At 38.4% G+C, this 17,004-nt stretch overlaps 1 protein-coding gene across 1 annotated transcript in view; it reads left to right on the forward strand.

The window, feature by feature from the left end:
- Nucleotides 1–17,004, forward strand: part of THSD7B (thrombospondin type 1 domain containing 7B) — a 516,892-nt gene that overhangs the window by 445,407 nt on the left and 54,481 nt on the right. The window contains exons 16-17 of the mRNA XM_038422837.2: nucleotides 3,996–4,129; nucleotides 5,415–5,568. Coding sequence (XP_038278765.1) covers nucleotides 3,996–4,129; nucleotides 5,415–5,568 — 288 coding nt within the window. The remainder of the gene's footprint in view (nucleotides 1–3,995; nucleotides 4,130–5,414; nucleotides 5,569–17,004) is intronic.

Genomic DNA, 17,004 nt, shown 5'->3' on the forward strand with positions numbered 1-17,004 from the left:
AGCAGGTGGAAAAACACCTGGAAACAGAAATGTCAGAGAGAGAACCAAGGACACAGCTGCATCCTAAATTTGAGGGACAGTCAGTTAGACAAAGAAGCCATCATGGAGAATAGTAAGAAGGTTGATTACCCTAGGTGGTAGCAAAAAGTGCTCTTGAGGGAATTTGGGACGTCGTTTGGATGCTAACTCAGGGCTGCAGGGGGAACAGGTCTTGTTTTGGTTTGTTCAATAGTATTGCCAATTTTCTACTCACACAAAACTGAACACACTTGCCTTGCCCCGCCCCCCCTCCGAGGCCCCGCCAATCCGCTCACTCCATCCCCCTCCCTTTGTCACTCACTCTCCCCACCCACCCTCACTCACTCACTCACTCACTCACTCATTTTCACCAGGCTGGCTCAGGGGGTTGGGGTGTGGGAAGGGGTGGAGGGCTCTGGCTGGGGGTGCGGGCTTCAGGGAGGGGCCATAAATGAGGAGTTCAGGGTGTGGGAGGGGGTTCCAGGCTGAGGCAGTGGGTTGGGATGCAGGAGGGGGTCAGGGCTCCGGCTGGGAGTGTAGGTTCCTGGGTGAGGCCAGAAATTAGAGGTTCAGGGTGAGGGAGTGGGCTCTGGGCTGAGGCAGGGAGTTGCAGTACAGGCTCTGGTGTAGGGCTAGGGATGAGGGGTTGGGGGTGCAAGAGGGTGCTATGGGCTGCAATCGAGGGGTTTGGAGGGTAGGAGGGGGATTAGGGTTGGGGCAGGGGATCAGGGGTGCAGGCTCCGGTTGGCTCTTACCTCAAGCAGTTCCCGGAAGCAGCTTAAGTGGCCATATGTTCCTTTTCCTCCGAAAGCCCTTGTATTGCACAGAGCACTGCAGGGATTCTGAGCTGCTGCACTGCTCATATACTGACCTGGGGAGATTGTTGTTAACATAAACCAGGGGTTGAACTGCAGCACAAAGGTAACATCAAGACTTTATGGTTCCTCCTCTCACCTGCCCCACCCCTGGCTGTTTTTATCTGGAGGTACAGAACAGACCTGAGCCCTCTGATGCTAAAATCTTCCTAGACCCACCATTCTTTCTATAGATTTAAAGAAACATTAATGTGTCCTCACAGTCAGCATTTGATAACACCAAGAGATGATGAGTCAGGCATCACACCACCATTCTGAAGTGTCACTCCATTAATATTTTGTGACTTGTCATTCTGTAATGAAATGGCTCCACAGAGGTTTAGCACCAGTTTGCAGGTCATTTGGTATGTTGCTGGCTAAGTCTTGTTTTGTTTTTGCTTTTCCTGTCTATATTATTTGCCTCCCCATTGTGACAAGGATCATTCTGTTCACACAGAGAGCACCCATTTTAAGCCCATATCTTAAGAAATAACACCTTGATGTAACTATTGATCTCCAATGGCTCTTATGATAGAGGACATTTTGTCATAGAACTCACTTGCCAATAGTTGATTTTTCCATGCAAGAAAACAAATATTCCTCACATTTATACATGTAGTCTCCTTCATGCTCAATGCTTAATTATGCTTTGCAAATATTAATTAAAGGCATCACTATACTTAGCAGAAAAGAATTAATATGCCAATTTCACAGCTGGATAAACTAATTCACAAAGGTGGAGTAACCAGTTCAAGGTCAAATAGTGAGTCAGTGGCAGAATCAGGAATAAAAGGAAAAGAATTTGGCACCAAGCCACCTGCTGTAACCACTGGAACACACTGCCTCTCTAGACTTTTCAGCAGACATTTGTCATTCCTGTGTGTTAATGAAACTCCAATAAATGGTAATTAAAGGGCTATATTCTCTTTTCATTGCACTTGTGTAACTCAGATTAATATTAATTAGAATTAGTGTACAGCAAAATATATCAGTACTGTTGCAGCTAGACCACTCCTTACATGTGTAAGAAGGAATATCTTAGTATTTATATTAGCTCCCTAAATATAAATATAGCTCCACAGATGTAAGTATCCCTGAACCTTATCTATGTCAGTGCCTCAGTGTAAAGACATGATTAGCTCAGATTCACTAGTTATTGATAGAGCTGATATTGAACTTTGTGCAAGACCCCCATCCCTCTGGTGAGGGATGAAGTTGGAAACATAAAATTCTCCTCCTCCATCTCAAAAAACACCAAGATAAGGGTGCCAGTGTAATGCCACTTGCCCTTATTTATGGTGGCTCTGTACTGGCATGTAGGTTATTACATGGAAATGTAATTTTCAGTCCTGTGTATTAGCACAAGTGAACCTGGCCCATTGTTATGTGCACACAGAGCTTAAAATATGACTCAGGCTTAAAAATATGCAGAAATAACACATCCCACCCATGAACAAATTTTTATTGTCCCTGAAGTAGGGCCTTTGTTATATCTTGTCATACTTGATCCACAGGCTCAATAATCTGAGATTTGTTGCATTTCCTTCCATTTTTATTCATTTCCATTATTTTTAAATAGCTACACTTCTTATGTCTCTCCTCTTATCGCATCCTTCTAAGCTGACTTCTTTGTTGCTGTTATCACCTCCTTGTTCTAACAGCAATTGGCTTCTGACCCTCCTGTTTCCCATTTCAGCTTTCATGGCATGAAATATGATTCTTTTATTAGTTAAAGCCTTACTTTCCTCTCACCAATCCTCGCTTCCATTCCTCTGTCTTCTTTCATTTTGTCCTCACATATTTTCACTTTTCAGTTTATCTCATGCCCCTTTCAGCTAAACCTGAACTCTGTATACACAGAGCTGAAGGCAGGCCTACGGTTAAAATTAGTTTCTGACATTGTTAAAAAGCACTTTAGGAATAGAAAATAAATATTCTCCTTTTCATTTGATTTGTGACCAACATGCAGACACTGTTTTCCATTATACAGTACTTTATCTCTAGCCCTTCCCCCACCTCAAAAAGATATTGCAAAATAATATTGCAAATAAGGCTTCCTTATTGTTAATGCGAGAACATGCATGGACATGATCTGCCATTTTTTAATGAAATTGTGAACTACAACATTGTGGTAAAAGTTTCTCATTTTGTAAGAAAAGGTATGAGTTACAGTCATTGTAATTGTCAGCATAGAGATGTTCCCCAGCAGCAAGACAAAGAAGTTTTGGTGTGCTGGAGAGCAATATCTTACATGCAATCTTTTTTTTTCAGAGTGGTGTATTGTGTTTCATAATGAGCAATGGAGAGCACTGTGTCTTAAAAGTTCAGCTTCAGTTATGCAGGCAAGCTGGATTTATTGGCCAAGTTCAGTGAAATACAACCAAAATAAATGCACAGGAAGCTGCCCTGTAAAGTATTCCTTGAAAACAATGTTAATACATTTATTAATTTAAACATAAAAACACACTTTTATATAATATGTTTCAGTACAGTGTTACTAATAGCTTGAATAGCTGTTTTAAACATTTTTCAGGCTTTCAGATGTATACTTTACATGAGGAAAACAGAATTCACATGAATACACAATAGTGTTTGCCTGGGAGACATATGGAAGTTAAGTGACTGTTAGGGAAAAACTTAATTACAATTTTTGTTTAAAAAATGCTCAGAATGCATAAAATTTCATTTCTGTACAGCGAATGACTTATAATGACACACTAAATGCAAAAAGTAAATGCTTCTTATATTTCAGTTTGTGTCTTAAAGGACATCTACGAATACAATATGCTGTATAACTGTGAGAAGGGACATCTGATAGATGTTGTGTGATGAGTCTGAGCAAATGAAATTGTAATGGAATTCTTGTTCAGGTTTTAGAAAATAGCTTTTTATTTATTCTTTTTTCTAGAGATGCTACATCCATTCAATTCATTACATACTTGCACATCTTTCAGCAAGTCAATAATGAATCAATGAATTTAAACCTATTACACCATTTTTAGCATGACAAACATAAGCCAGGGTGTTTTTCAGTGGTGTCCTTTTTATTGTTGTTTTCCTAAGGCATTTCTGTGGAGATACTCAGTGGTTCAAATGAATAATTTTGATTCTTTTCCCTGGCAGGTGTATGAGGCAGTCCCATGTTACACTGAGTGTAATCAGTATTCCTGGGTAGTAGAACCATGGTCTCCATGCAAAATGAACAGCGAACAAAATTCCCTCCACTGTGGAGAGGGAATACAAACTAGAAAAATCAGGTGCGTGAAAAGAAAGGCATAATTATTTTAAACATAAAGAAACTGAAACTTTTTTTTCCATAAGGAAAAAAATAACTGGGCTTGTGAAAGTGAATGTCCAGCATCTCTGAAGTGGAAAAAGGTGTGCACTGACATGTAAAGGTTTACAGACAAAACCACTTTCAGATGCAGTTTTATTCAGAGTCCTAGAGTTAAAGATCAGAAGGGCCTATTAGATCATCTCGTCTTACCACCTGCACATCCATTGTAGGTTACCAACGCCACCCAGCACCTGCACACTAACCCAACAACTGAAATGAGACCAAAATATTACAACCTGCAGGAGACTAAGCTATTATGAGCCACAGACAGAATAGGAGGGATCAAGGTTCACAAGTGCCTGAGGCCCTTGCAATGACTGGGAAATGATTAGGTGAAATGTATTCAGATAATCCTGGCAAGTGACCCGAACCCACATGCTGTAGAGGAAGGCAAAAATTCCCCAAGATCACTGCCAATCTGTTCTGGAGAACATTCCTTTCTGACCCCACATATGGTGATTAGCTAGACCCTGAGCATGTGAGCAAGAACCGGCCTGCCAAGCACCTATAGAATGTTATGATCGTGACTTCTTTGAAGTCATACAGTGCCTAAATTGGAACTCTTCCTTTGACATTCAGAGCAGGCTAAACAACAATAAGGAAAAATTTGGATTCACTAATATTTTTTTCAAATAAAACCACCACATTCTGTTCACTGTGATTTATGGAGTAATATTAATTGTTTGCAAGTGTTCACACAACCACTAATTATTCAGGAAAGTATTCCTCTATCTCCAACTTTTTATGAATATTACTGGTGATTATTCCTTCAAAAATTTGTTCTGGAAGTGTGTTTATTATTTCAAAACACTGTCTTCCAGTCAGGGAGCAGAAACAATATCATGTGACATAGGTGACCAATTATTTATTCATATTCACATGGTAACCACACAAAGCAAGAAGTCAAAATTTAAAGCTTACATCTCATGGTTTAAAATTATTCAACTATTATTAAATATTTACAAATAACAAATGCATATAGGAAGTCAGCATTGAGTTAGCATAGGTTTCAAAACAATTCTCTAAATTCATAATTAATATTATTTGTAACAAATAGTTTGATCAGCTTTACTGTGCAGACTCATGGTATATATATAATGGCTCATTTGGAAACATACAGATCTGTTGTCAATAAGCACCTCTGTTGTTCTATACATTAAGCTGTTACTACCAGATATAATAGATTATTAATTTTCTTCCTGTAGATGTGTAAATACTGCTGAGGATGGTGAAGGAAAGACTGTGCCCATTACGCTGTGTGATCAGTCTGAAATCCCAAATGAAGCCCAAAAGTGTAATCTTTACTGCCCTAATGAGTGTGTAATGTCTGACTGGGGACAATGGAGCCAGTGTCCACAGGTAAATGGGTTTTACAGTGTCTCTTAGGGGAATGTTTTCATGCCTGCTTCTCAGTTTCCTCTTCTTGAGTCACTTTAGGCTCCCTTTTTGTAGTACACGTTTCAGTAGTAAGGATAACTGACTTTCCAAGGGAAGTCAAGCTCAATGGATTCTACGTCTAGACTGGTTAAATCTTGATGATTTTAGATGTCAGCTATTTCTCCAAAGACTTTGCCTTAGAAAAACTAATTCGAAAAACACATAGTAATTATTTATGACAGATGGACAGATTGTGGCTCCATTTGGACTGGTGCCAAAGCAGGTACAAAGGGGATAGAGGGCAGCAGCTCCATGGCATATCACCTGCTGACTCCTGATCCCAGGAAAGGCCATCTATGCTGGGCACAGGGAAGTGTTTTATAGTGGAGTTATACAACTCTCATAGCTATCTACATGTCAACTGTAGCACTGGAGCCACCTGGCTCTGGGCAAAGCAAGGTTGGGGCTGAGATGATGACTGCTTTTCCCCCCTCAAACCTGCACAGAATTGCATTGTTATCTGGCACTGCTTCCTTCTTCACACCTTGAAACACTCTTGAGGCAGTGTTTGGGACAGCAATTAGTGAGAAGCCCATTGTTGCATGATTGAGCTATAGAGCCATGAGGAAAGGAGAGGACTGTGAGTTGTGCAAAGGCACAGGCCACTTATCCATGTGCTCTTTGAAGTGTCCCTACATCCATGACATTACCTCCAAACACTCCCCCCCCCCCAGAGAAGGATGGAAGGAAACTCTGAATCTTGTGCAGATTTCTGGTCCTGGTGGGTATGACATAGCAGAGTGTTTCTCACTCGCCAGTGTTATGATTCAGACACTAATTGCCCAGCTTTACTTTATTATTTTAACTTAGAAAAATCAAGACAGCTTTTGTAACACACCTGTCTTACATAAGTTACCTATATGAGAGCACTGTACTTAAATGACAGATAAACATTGTCCCTGTATTATAGGGTTCATTATCAAAACAGTGAACAGCTATTGGGCATGTGTTTCCATTATTGCAGACGCAGAAAGTTTCCTTGCACAGTCAGGCAAGCTTCTCTCCTTCCACATGGGGACATGTCAAATAAAAATTGTATTTTCATTCCTGTACTTACCCCTAGTGCAGCAGGGCTCTGATGCAGTATAACACTTTGTTCCAAACTCATATCTCTTTCTTGGATAGTTTTTCAAACTCCCACTGTGATAGCAGCAGCTAGTCTTGGGAAATGTCTTTTTCTTCACCAGTGAGTCTTTCCAGGAATGGAAATAGATGTTCTTCATGCTATCATGAAATGACCAACTCTGTAAACGTTTCCCCTTTGTCTGATCTTGTGTAACAGACTCACCATTGGAAAGTGCTAAACCAGAAATTTTAGGGCATTAGAAGTGTCAGTATCAATTCAGTTTATTGAACAGACTGTTTGTTTTTAAAAGTTATGCTACCCAGTTGCTGTGAAAGGGAGGCCATTATGTGCTGCTGGAGTTTGATTTTAAATTGACAATTGATTATCATCTGGACATTCATATATATATATATATATATATATATATATATATGCTTAACAGAAATAAAATAACAGGTCTTTGTCTTGAAGAGTTTACAAAATGAGGGTCTGATCTTGCAAAAGCAACTAACAAACATACTGCTTACTACTATAAGTTGCCCCACATGCTCAATGGGGCTACTCATGTGAATAAGAATTACAGGATCAGATTTGTTTGCAACTGTGAATACTATCAACCCATAACTAAGACCAGCACAAGGATCTGAGTGAGGAGACTCTGTAGTAAGGAGGACGATGTCTGGTTCTAGGTTGGGGAAAATCTGCACTGGAGAGGAAATACTGTGATTGTGGTGTAGCCTGTGGTGTAGCCAAACACTATGTAAACTAGACGAAATATACTGTTAGTTTAAATACACTTCAGTGAAGGAAAAGCAGGGAGTTTAGCTTTAGGAAATTATGTTCTAGATTTATATTCCTGAGCTGTATATACAGTTTGCTTAACAAGCTAATGTGTTGGGAATATTAAGTGTAGGCAGTAGCTTGTTGGGTCTGAGACTTATTAAATGATGTTCCAAGTACAATCTACTAATCAAACAGAGACTCAGTTTTCAGCTCTAAGCCAACCATTCAAGTGGTGACATGAAAGAAGATTCCCGTGGTAGAGAAGGTACTTTGGGTTCTAAGGAATAAAAGCTGGACCAAGTCTTAGTCATAACATTTTGAACTGCCAAATGCATGAGGTCTTAAACTTTGTGCTAAAAAGAACAGAAATAGACATCAGGTTTTCTTTCAGGCGGGGACAAGGATTATTTTAGGAAAAAGCAATGCACGTCACCTTTAATGATGAGCATGTTGAAACTCAGAGGTTAAAAAACCTCCAACTTTTAACCACTGTAATAAAATATCATTTCTGACCACATTACTTCAAAAATTACATGAGAGCACCAGTGAATCAAAAATTCCAGTACTGACCCAGCAAAACCTCTTCCAGGGCAGCTGTACTTCAGTAGTTAAATGTCCACCCTGACTTCAGTTCAATGGGTATCCTGTTCAGTGAGTATCCAGGAGTTATCCAGGTCTTTGAGGTGTAACTTCAGTATCTCTAGTTGACAACATGCATATTCTGATGGCTTAACTCAGACTGAAATCTGTGCACAGAGAACTCTGAATACTTGATGTAAATTGTAAAATGAAGATGATCCTTTTCTTCAATCATTTTAGAGAGTCACCAAAACATTCAACTCCTATGCTATTTTGAGTAACACAGATAATTTAACAGCTCTGTTTCTTAACAGCAAAGATGACACTGGTCTTCATGGGTAGATTTTTCAGAATGGTTCACTCTTGGCCTAACACACTTCTCATACAAGTAAGTGAGAACTTCAGTGAGAACAGAGCTAGGCCAACACTGAGCACATTTGAAAACCCTACTGTTACATTTCATTAAGCAAAAATCAGACATTTCAGGTGATACAGACTCAATTGATAAGGTGCTGAATGCCCTCAACTTCCAAAGTGTCAAACTGAGTCAGAGAACGGAAATGAGAACTCAGGACTTGTCACTTGCCCCATAGTCAAATGACATTGGCCCAGTGGGAGTTCAAAGCCCTCCGTACCATGCAAGAAGTGCTCTGTGCCTCACCAGTCAAGACAGAACTATGAGACCACTTTGGAGACTTTGAAGAGATGGGGATCCTGAGTAGAACTGGAATATCTTGGTCTGTATCACAGATACTTCAGTAAAGGCAAATACTATAGGAAGATAGGAAATATGATGATTCAAGTAGAGAACTGGGAATCAGGATGCCTGAGTTCTCGTTTCTGTTCACTGACACACTTTGTGATCTTGGGAAGATCACTTAATCTCCTTGTATTTCAATTTAATCATTTCTAAAATGGGTATAATAATTAATAATACTTTCTTCACAAGATGCTTGGAGGTTTAATTAAATGGTGATTGTAAAATGCACTGATATCCTTTGATGAAAGTTGCTCTATGGATTCAAATTATTATTAATAGCACAAGTTGACAGACAAATTTAGGATCTGACTATTTTCTATAGCAGCACCACTTTTGGAATAAAGTAAGTTTGGACACTACAGAGTAAACAAGGCTCTATCAAAGAGTGAAAAGCAAATCACTGTTGCTTTTATGAATTTCTAGAATAGTTGCTCATGTTGACAATGGTGTTGCTGACAGCAGACGTGAAGAAATTGGAGGTGGTTGAAGTATGTGTACACAGAGTGGCCATTGAAAAACATTACATTGAGATACTAAGGGGTATGTTTTCAGCAAGGCCTCTATCATGCTTCTTGCATATGCATGTATACATACATGTGCCCAAGTTTTGCAGGTGCAGACATTTGCATGTGAATAGCTTTCAAATGTTGAAAGTATGTACACAAGTATTTGTATGCACAGAGTGCAGGCATTTGTTATTGTGACCTTTATTTACCCACAGAATAAGCACAGCATGGACAATGGTGGTGCATACTTCCTTGTGACACTTCAGCCAACATATTTCAAACAATCTTCCTCTAGGAGTGATAACATATTATCATTTCAAAGTATGTCGAATCCATGGCTCCCTACTGACACTGCCAACGCTGCTGCCAGTTACTGTTGTTTATGATGACTGTTTTTGTTGTGTGGACAGCTGTCCACAAAGAAATGAACTGAACCATTTTCTCATTCCATTTAGGTCTCCAAAAACACATTGGACAATAACAGCATTTAGTTGATACCAACTACCCGGTAGATATTAATGCATCATCCAGATGGCTAACGTTCTGTTTTTGAGCCATCCATCCCCTATATTTTATTGCTCTTTTTAAAAAACTTCAGTGGTAGAACTGTGAAATTATTTTAAATGATTTTAAGATAGATTATGTCACATTTAAAGAGGTGACAGCAAATTTATTAATCATGGATCTATTAGTATACTCTCAAGGCAAAGCATGATTGTCAAAATTATACATGTGTGGCCTGATCTTCCTCCCATTAAGATCAATGGGAAAACTTCCACTGCCGGCTCTGTTTCAGTACTGAGCCCTTTTAAAGAAGATATTGAAAATGATGACTGAGTTAAGGTTTGTATTGATTTCTGAGAGGACAAGGTACATTCACAGCTAAACTTATCTGAAATTAAAAATGTTTCTTTAGTAGAATTATATACCACAGAGGTTGCTGTTGCGTTGCATGCAATTTTCAACCCTCACGTTTTTGTTTTATTTAAAATTGCAACAAAATGGCTGTTTTCAAACTGAAAATGTGTGAAACACAAGTTTTTGGAAAAAGAAAAGGAGTACTTGTGGCACCTTAGAGACTAACAAATTTATTAGAGCATAAGCTTTCGTGAGCTACAGCTCACTTCATCGGATGCATTTCCGTTGTTTTTGGCTTTCAATGAAAGGCCGTTTTCACTTAAAAAATGGAACTATTTTCAAGAAATAGGATACATGATTTATTCAAATATTTATCAAAATTTTGAGTAAGATTGTATCAAAATGCAAAAGAAAAAACTCCGACAAGCCTTTTAGTTAGTGTGTATATGTATACTAAAAGATTTGTCTGAGTTTTATGAATATATATATGGTTTGAAATATTTCACACACATTTAGTGATAGATTTTTGTGAGACAGGTTGCCAGAATGTATTGTGGAAAATTGTAGACTCACAAGATTTGCTTCTCCAGTCCCATGGTATTTGTGGCTCTCTTGAGAATAGTCAGTGTTCATTAAACTTCTTAGCAGTTGACAGGACTAAATGGCCACCATGTCATAGCTATCTCTGAAATGACCCACTCCTGTGAGTCTTAGATTGAAAAATACTTGATTATGATTCTTGTCATGCTAGAATTCCTTCCCAGACACCTTGGTGTACTGCGTTTTCTTAATTTAAGTGGTTTAGATAATGATTGATAATAAACTCATTCCAGTAGGAGATTCGCTGAATCATAGCAGTTGGACATGGACCTCTTAGACCATCCAATCTATTCCTCGTCAATGAAGAATTGTTTCCCGTGGTGTACTTTTTAGTGTCTTCGGTATAGTTTTATATGTCCTCTTCCTCATGTGGATTCCTAACCTTCAAGACGCTGTATGCCCTTGATTCCTCTTGAAATCAGTCGGACTTGAAAGGGGTCAGTGCTCAAACAATGGACTCCTCACCACTTCTTTCACCTGATATATTTGTAAAAGACCTTAGTTACACCTTTTTGGTTATCATAAACTTTGATTATTATTTTTTTCCTGCTCTTTTCTTTTTTGGACACTTCCTCTGACTCTAAGAATTTGTGTTTGTTTGCTTACTCCCTTTTATGTTTCCAGTATGGTTTTGATTCATTTCAGATTTTTCTGCAGCTCCATCTTGGATTCTTTATTTCCAGTTGAACTGCAGCTTGCTGTACTTTGGTTATAGTGCCTTTTAGGATTTCCCACCATTACTGCTCAGTGGCGGATTTTAATACTTCTTCCCATTGTACACTACCTTTCTCAATTACCCAAAATGTGAAATCTAATACCTGAATGTTGCTTTCTGTGATTCCATTCCTTTCTTTGCTGAACTCAGGGAGCTCAAGGTTACTTATTCTAAGCTTCCCTATTATTCTGACATTCTTTATCAGTAAGGAGTAAATCCAAAATGGCTTCCACTGGTAGACGACCATCTTCTGAAAAAAGTTTTCTTTTTTGTAACTAAGGAACATCCATGTAGTTTCAACATGAAGGCTTTAATTCATTTCAAAATAAAAACAGTTTGAAGCTTGCCTGTTTTGAAAATTCATTAGGAAATTAGATTTACTTGCATTTGGCTTTAGAGATTTCATATTAGTTCCAGTTATAATAATGTGTTCAGACATCATTTGATTGCTCAAAGAACCAGCTAAACAGTTCAGAAACTGAAATTCTGCCATCTCTGTTAAATATTCAGTGATCAAATAACATGCAGTACCTACAGTGTCTTGACTGTGGATTCATCTGACTTGGAAATGTAATTAATTGACTTCAATTGAATTCATTAAAGCATTCTTAAGCTGAGTTAATATGCAAGTTGTGCTGAAAGTTCCTGGAATAATTATCTCAATTTTATTTTATTAGCTCTCTGCTATCATGATGATAACAGTCATAGCCCCCATATCAAATCTGAGTCACTTCCTTGTTTGCCTCAGCTGTTGGCATTTACAGTAAAGATACTGGAATTAGTTAATTATACAAGGTTACATATATATTCAGTGAGAGCAGCTGTTCCTACTTCAGTGGTTGTTCTCCACATGGATCAATACCAGTGTGTGGCCCTATATATGTAACAATTAAGTTATTATTCTCTTAAATCTGTATAGTGTTTAAATACTGACTGATTTTAAAAGTGGGAGCAAGAGATGTGGTTGACTTGTAGACTTGGCAGGGGCTTTAATTTTAGATGACAGGTCTGAATTGGTGTTAATTAGAAATTCTTTCCCTACTGAGGCAGTTGGAAATGAAATAGTGGTCTCATTTCTATTCTTGATAGACAACTGTATACATTACTAAAATTTTCATCACAATTGATACCTTTATCTGTAGTCTTTTCAGAGAATTCAAGACACAGAGACTGGATTAAAGAATTAAATAGACATGGAATTATATTTCCAAGACTAGAGATGGGTTATCCAAGTCCAGGGTGGGAAGTATTCTTGTCAGGGACATTATGGGGAAATTTTACACTATTTCTGTCAGCGCTGTACCTGTGGATAAATGAGTGCAAAGTTCTGCAGTTTAAGTAATGGAGTGGTAGCAAGAAACACTGGATTTCTAACCTCAGCTCTGCCACTAACCACGTATGCCTTGGGCAAATCGCTTAGCCTGTCTGGGCCAAATACTGACTGCAGTTACACACATGCCACCCTTTTGAAATCAATGAAATTGCATAGATATAAATGAGGTCAGAAGTTTTGCTCTCACTCTTTGTTTTCCCACCTGTTAAATCAGGAAAATGTACCCGAAAGAGATGCTGTACAGTGCTTTGAAGGTGTAAAGCACCATATAAGTGCTAATTATTATTGCTAAATACATTTCCTAGGTCCGGTTTTATATAACTGTGCAGTATAGTCCAGGTTTCTTGCTTTATTTTAAAGTTTACCTGGAAATCAGTGAGGAAAGAATAACTATTTTAATAAGTACAGGATGAATGAATGTATCAATGCCTTTTAAATAATTACAGAGTGAAGAAAGCCCCACATGAACAGTATAGGCTAATACATTTACTTTATAATGGACTGGTCATGTTATTGTATAAAACATTTATATCTTCATGAAGATTATGATGAATGGTTCATAACACAGTTAAAATTGGTCAAAACCACTTGCTAAGGCTGCACGTATTCAAGTTTAAGAGTTGCACATCTCTATGAGTAGTTTGTTAAACATAATATAGCTAGCCATGTATAGTGCAATCCACAAGCATTTCAATAAATTAAATGCATTGGCTAATGTGTTCCAACTTTTGTACTGCATGGTTATTAGAACCTAGGTACATAGATAGATAACTCATGTATGAATCATAAACAAGGCTTAAATTGTGATATACTAGGGACTGTTAGCTATATGTTGGGAACACTGTAAAACTCATACCTGGCAACCTAGCATTTTGTAGCCTTACAATTTTATTCCTCATCTTTTACCATCCTCTTCCATAACAAACTTTTATTGTGTTACATAAATGTCTTCCCTTTGTCAAAACAAAGGTGGATTCTCTGTGCTTGATTATACCCTGTACTTCCTTTTGTGTTAGTTTATAGTGGGGCCAAGTGGTTACAGCAGATTACAAGAAATACAGTAGTTATATTTACCAAGATTTGCTCTGTTGGAATTAAGATGATGTCTTTCACCCTTCTGAAGTGACTGCACTTTTATGGCACATGCTGATCCAGTCTGGTTTTGAAATGGTTTGCTTCTGGCATGTTTTTATATTTTGGTAGTTTGTATAAACTAATCTCTGAGTCCAGTTCACCACCATACATGTCATATAAAGATAGGAATTGGAAGGTGCTCACATCAGTAAAGTTATGTGGTTAAGGAAACTCCTTGCACACTGAGTCTGAGTCTGACACACTTGTGCAAGTGAAAGTGTTACAGACTTCAGACTATAAGATATTAATTTAGGGCCTGAGCCTATTACCATTGAAGTTAAGACCAGAATTACCATTTGTTTCAGTGAAAGTAGGACTGGGTGCCTGGATTGTAAAGGGCTTTATCTTGGAACTTGTTTGTAAATGGTTTTCAATTAAGCCCCAGCTCTGCCTTCATTTTTGTAGGCTAAATGTTTCACCTACAAATAATTCCCTTTCCTTTCCTTCCCCCCCCCCCCATGAATTGGGGTACAAATATTATTCATGGGATATGTAACTACATGGTGCAAACAAATAGTAGATATTCAAAAGGAGATTTTTAAAGGCACAGAGAGTAGTTAGGCACTCAACTTCCATAAATCCTTTAATAACAAGATATCTTGTTTTCAGACCCTGAATCTGCAGTCTTTTGGTTGCATCACTTTTTTTGGCTCCCCACCTTTCAGCTTCTACTGTGTGGAAAGAAACCAGTGTTTATCAGTACAAATATAATGCAAATTATAGTGTAGATTCAAGTTACAATTCTTTTTCTCTACAAGAAACATGAGCTCATGCAGGGCACGAACCAACTGGGACTACCTTACCAAGAGATAATCACTTACCTAACTAGTAAAAAGAAGATTAATTTTTGATCAAAGAAAATAATAGTTATTACTAGAACACTAGGAGAGAAAACAAACTCTTTGAAAAGACATTCAGTTATGACATCTATTTAATGGACTAAGATTTGGCAGAAGTGAAGAAACTCTGTAAGATGCAGTTGAATTTCAGTAATTCTTTTGGATGAAAAATATAAATTCATATGCATCAGCAATGAACGAGAACTGTTAACCAATCCCCTTCTAAAACAGAGTTTTTCCCTGGGTATATTTCCTACTGCTTTCTCCAGCCTAGTGGCAGATGTCTCAAATTATGAGGACTCTAACATTTCTTACAGAACAGCATTTCAGAGCAAAGCTCTCATGATATCTTATAATTTTTTCCTTTATAGTACTATCCTTTCCCCTCTTTCTGCACTATCCAAATCTCTGCCCATGCCTTGGGCTTCACTCACCTTAATCACAGGAACAATCCCCTGCCTGACCCCCTCCTCTCTTATCTCCAGTCAACCTGAAATGCTGCTGAACTCATCTTCCTGCTCAGCCCTTCCAACCATGTCACCTCTAGTCAACACTGAATTCTTTCCTTTGTTTCTTTTATAAAATCAAACACAAGTGACTCTTCTTCATCTTTAAGACCATACAAAAACTTGTCCTTGCACACAGCTCCCTCCATCTTCTTCTCTCACTCCCTATACTCCCAATAGTTACTCTCCCTTCATCTTCACTCTCAGCTTTGTGGCCCCTGCTCTTGCATCAATCTATCTTCATGTGTATCTCTAGCCTGCCACAAATCCCTCTTCAAAATCCATTCCTTACAGGAATTATTTCTAGTTTGTTTTCCTCAGATAATCTCTCCCCACCCTTATTTCTTCAAACTGTATCTTGCCTAGTTGTGTATGTGATCTAGTTTAGATTGCAAGCTCTTTGGGGTGGGGACACATTTCGTAACAGTTTGGTATACATACAAACACTCATACGTTTGCAGAGCCCATTAAGTCTCCCTTCCAAACACACTAATGTGCATGCAAAGTCCAACTGACATCACTGTGACTCTACTAACAGGTGCAGATGTCTGCACTAGCAGATCCCAATGCAAGACCTAGTGATCTAAATAGCTAGCTATTATGATACTAATAATATCACCATTAGGAGTTTTTCCTGGTTCGCAATCTAAATATTTGTTTACTTCATGCCTGCTGTGTATCACCCTCACCAATCCCTCTTCCTTCTTGGTGTTCACTAAGTTTATACCCCTCAACTACACGGACACTGTTATACCCATCTTAGTCGATTAACCAAACAGTAAATATTTTATTCTTCTAGGCTGGATTTTCAAAGGTTCCTAAAAGAGTTAGGTATCCAAATCTCACTAAAGTTCCATTGGATTTGATACTCAGGCGCCAAAGGGAGCTTTAGAAATAGAAGCCTTAATTTTTTAATTGCAAGTCATTCCCTCCTGCCTCTTACTCAGTCCAAAAATATTTGCTTCATTTTTTTAAATAGATAACACGAAAGAGTAAAATCAATTCTAGCAGTACACTGGTTTTTCAACTTAGGTAAAGAGAAATTTAACGAATAATTCTACCAAATATTAGTTACAGTTGGCATAGCTTGCATTTTGCATGTTTCCGATGGACACAGCCTGATCAGTTGAACGCTTTCCCTTTGAGATCTTTTATTTTTCAGAGACAGTTGAAGCATTTAGTTTATTGTTTATACTGTTGTTTCCAAACATCATGGCTCATCAGCACAACTGATCAAAACAACGGCTATCAGAGCTGCAACAGACTACTTATTTATTTGAATATCAGTAAATGCAAGATGTAATCTGACCTGTTTGAATCATGGCTGTTTTGCTACCTGTTGTGGCTAGGAAGATACCTGAGAGGGAAAATAGCCCTGCTTTCCAGTAAATTTGTGTTCCGAGTTGACAGCATATTGTGGTAAACCCAGGACAAACAGCTACAAAAGGGCGGTAGTAATTAGTCCCAGGGGATTAAAAGGCTCCTCCCTATCCACTGAGGAGAGAGAACCAGGGGGCAATAAGGTTCAGCTGGAAAAGGGGTTGCTAGGGAACCAATTAGGTTCAGCTGACTCCAACTACTTGGGACCTTTTTAAACCCTCCCCTGGGTGGTAGGAGGGAGAGAGTGAGGGAGTGAGAGGAGCAGGGAAACTGCCAGTAGGCTGTTTGAAGCAAGACAC

Source organism: Dermochelys coriacea, chromosome 11 (genome assembly GCF_009764565.3).
Source record: "Dermochelys coriacea isolate rDerCor1 chromosome 11, rDerCor1.pri.v4, whole genome shotgun sequence".
NCBI classification, from domain to species: Eukaryota; Metazoa; Chordata; order Testudines; family Dermochelyidae; genus Dermochelys; species Dermochelys coriacea.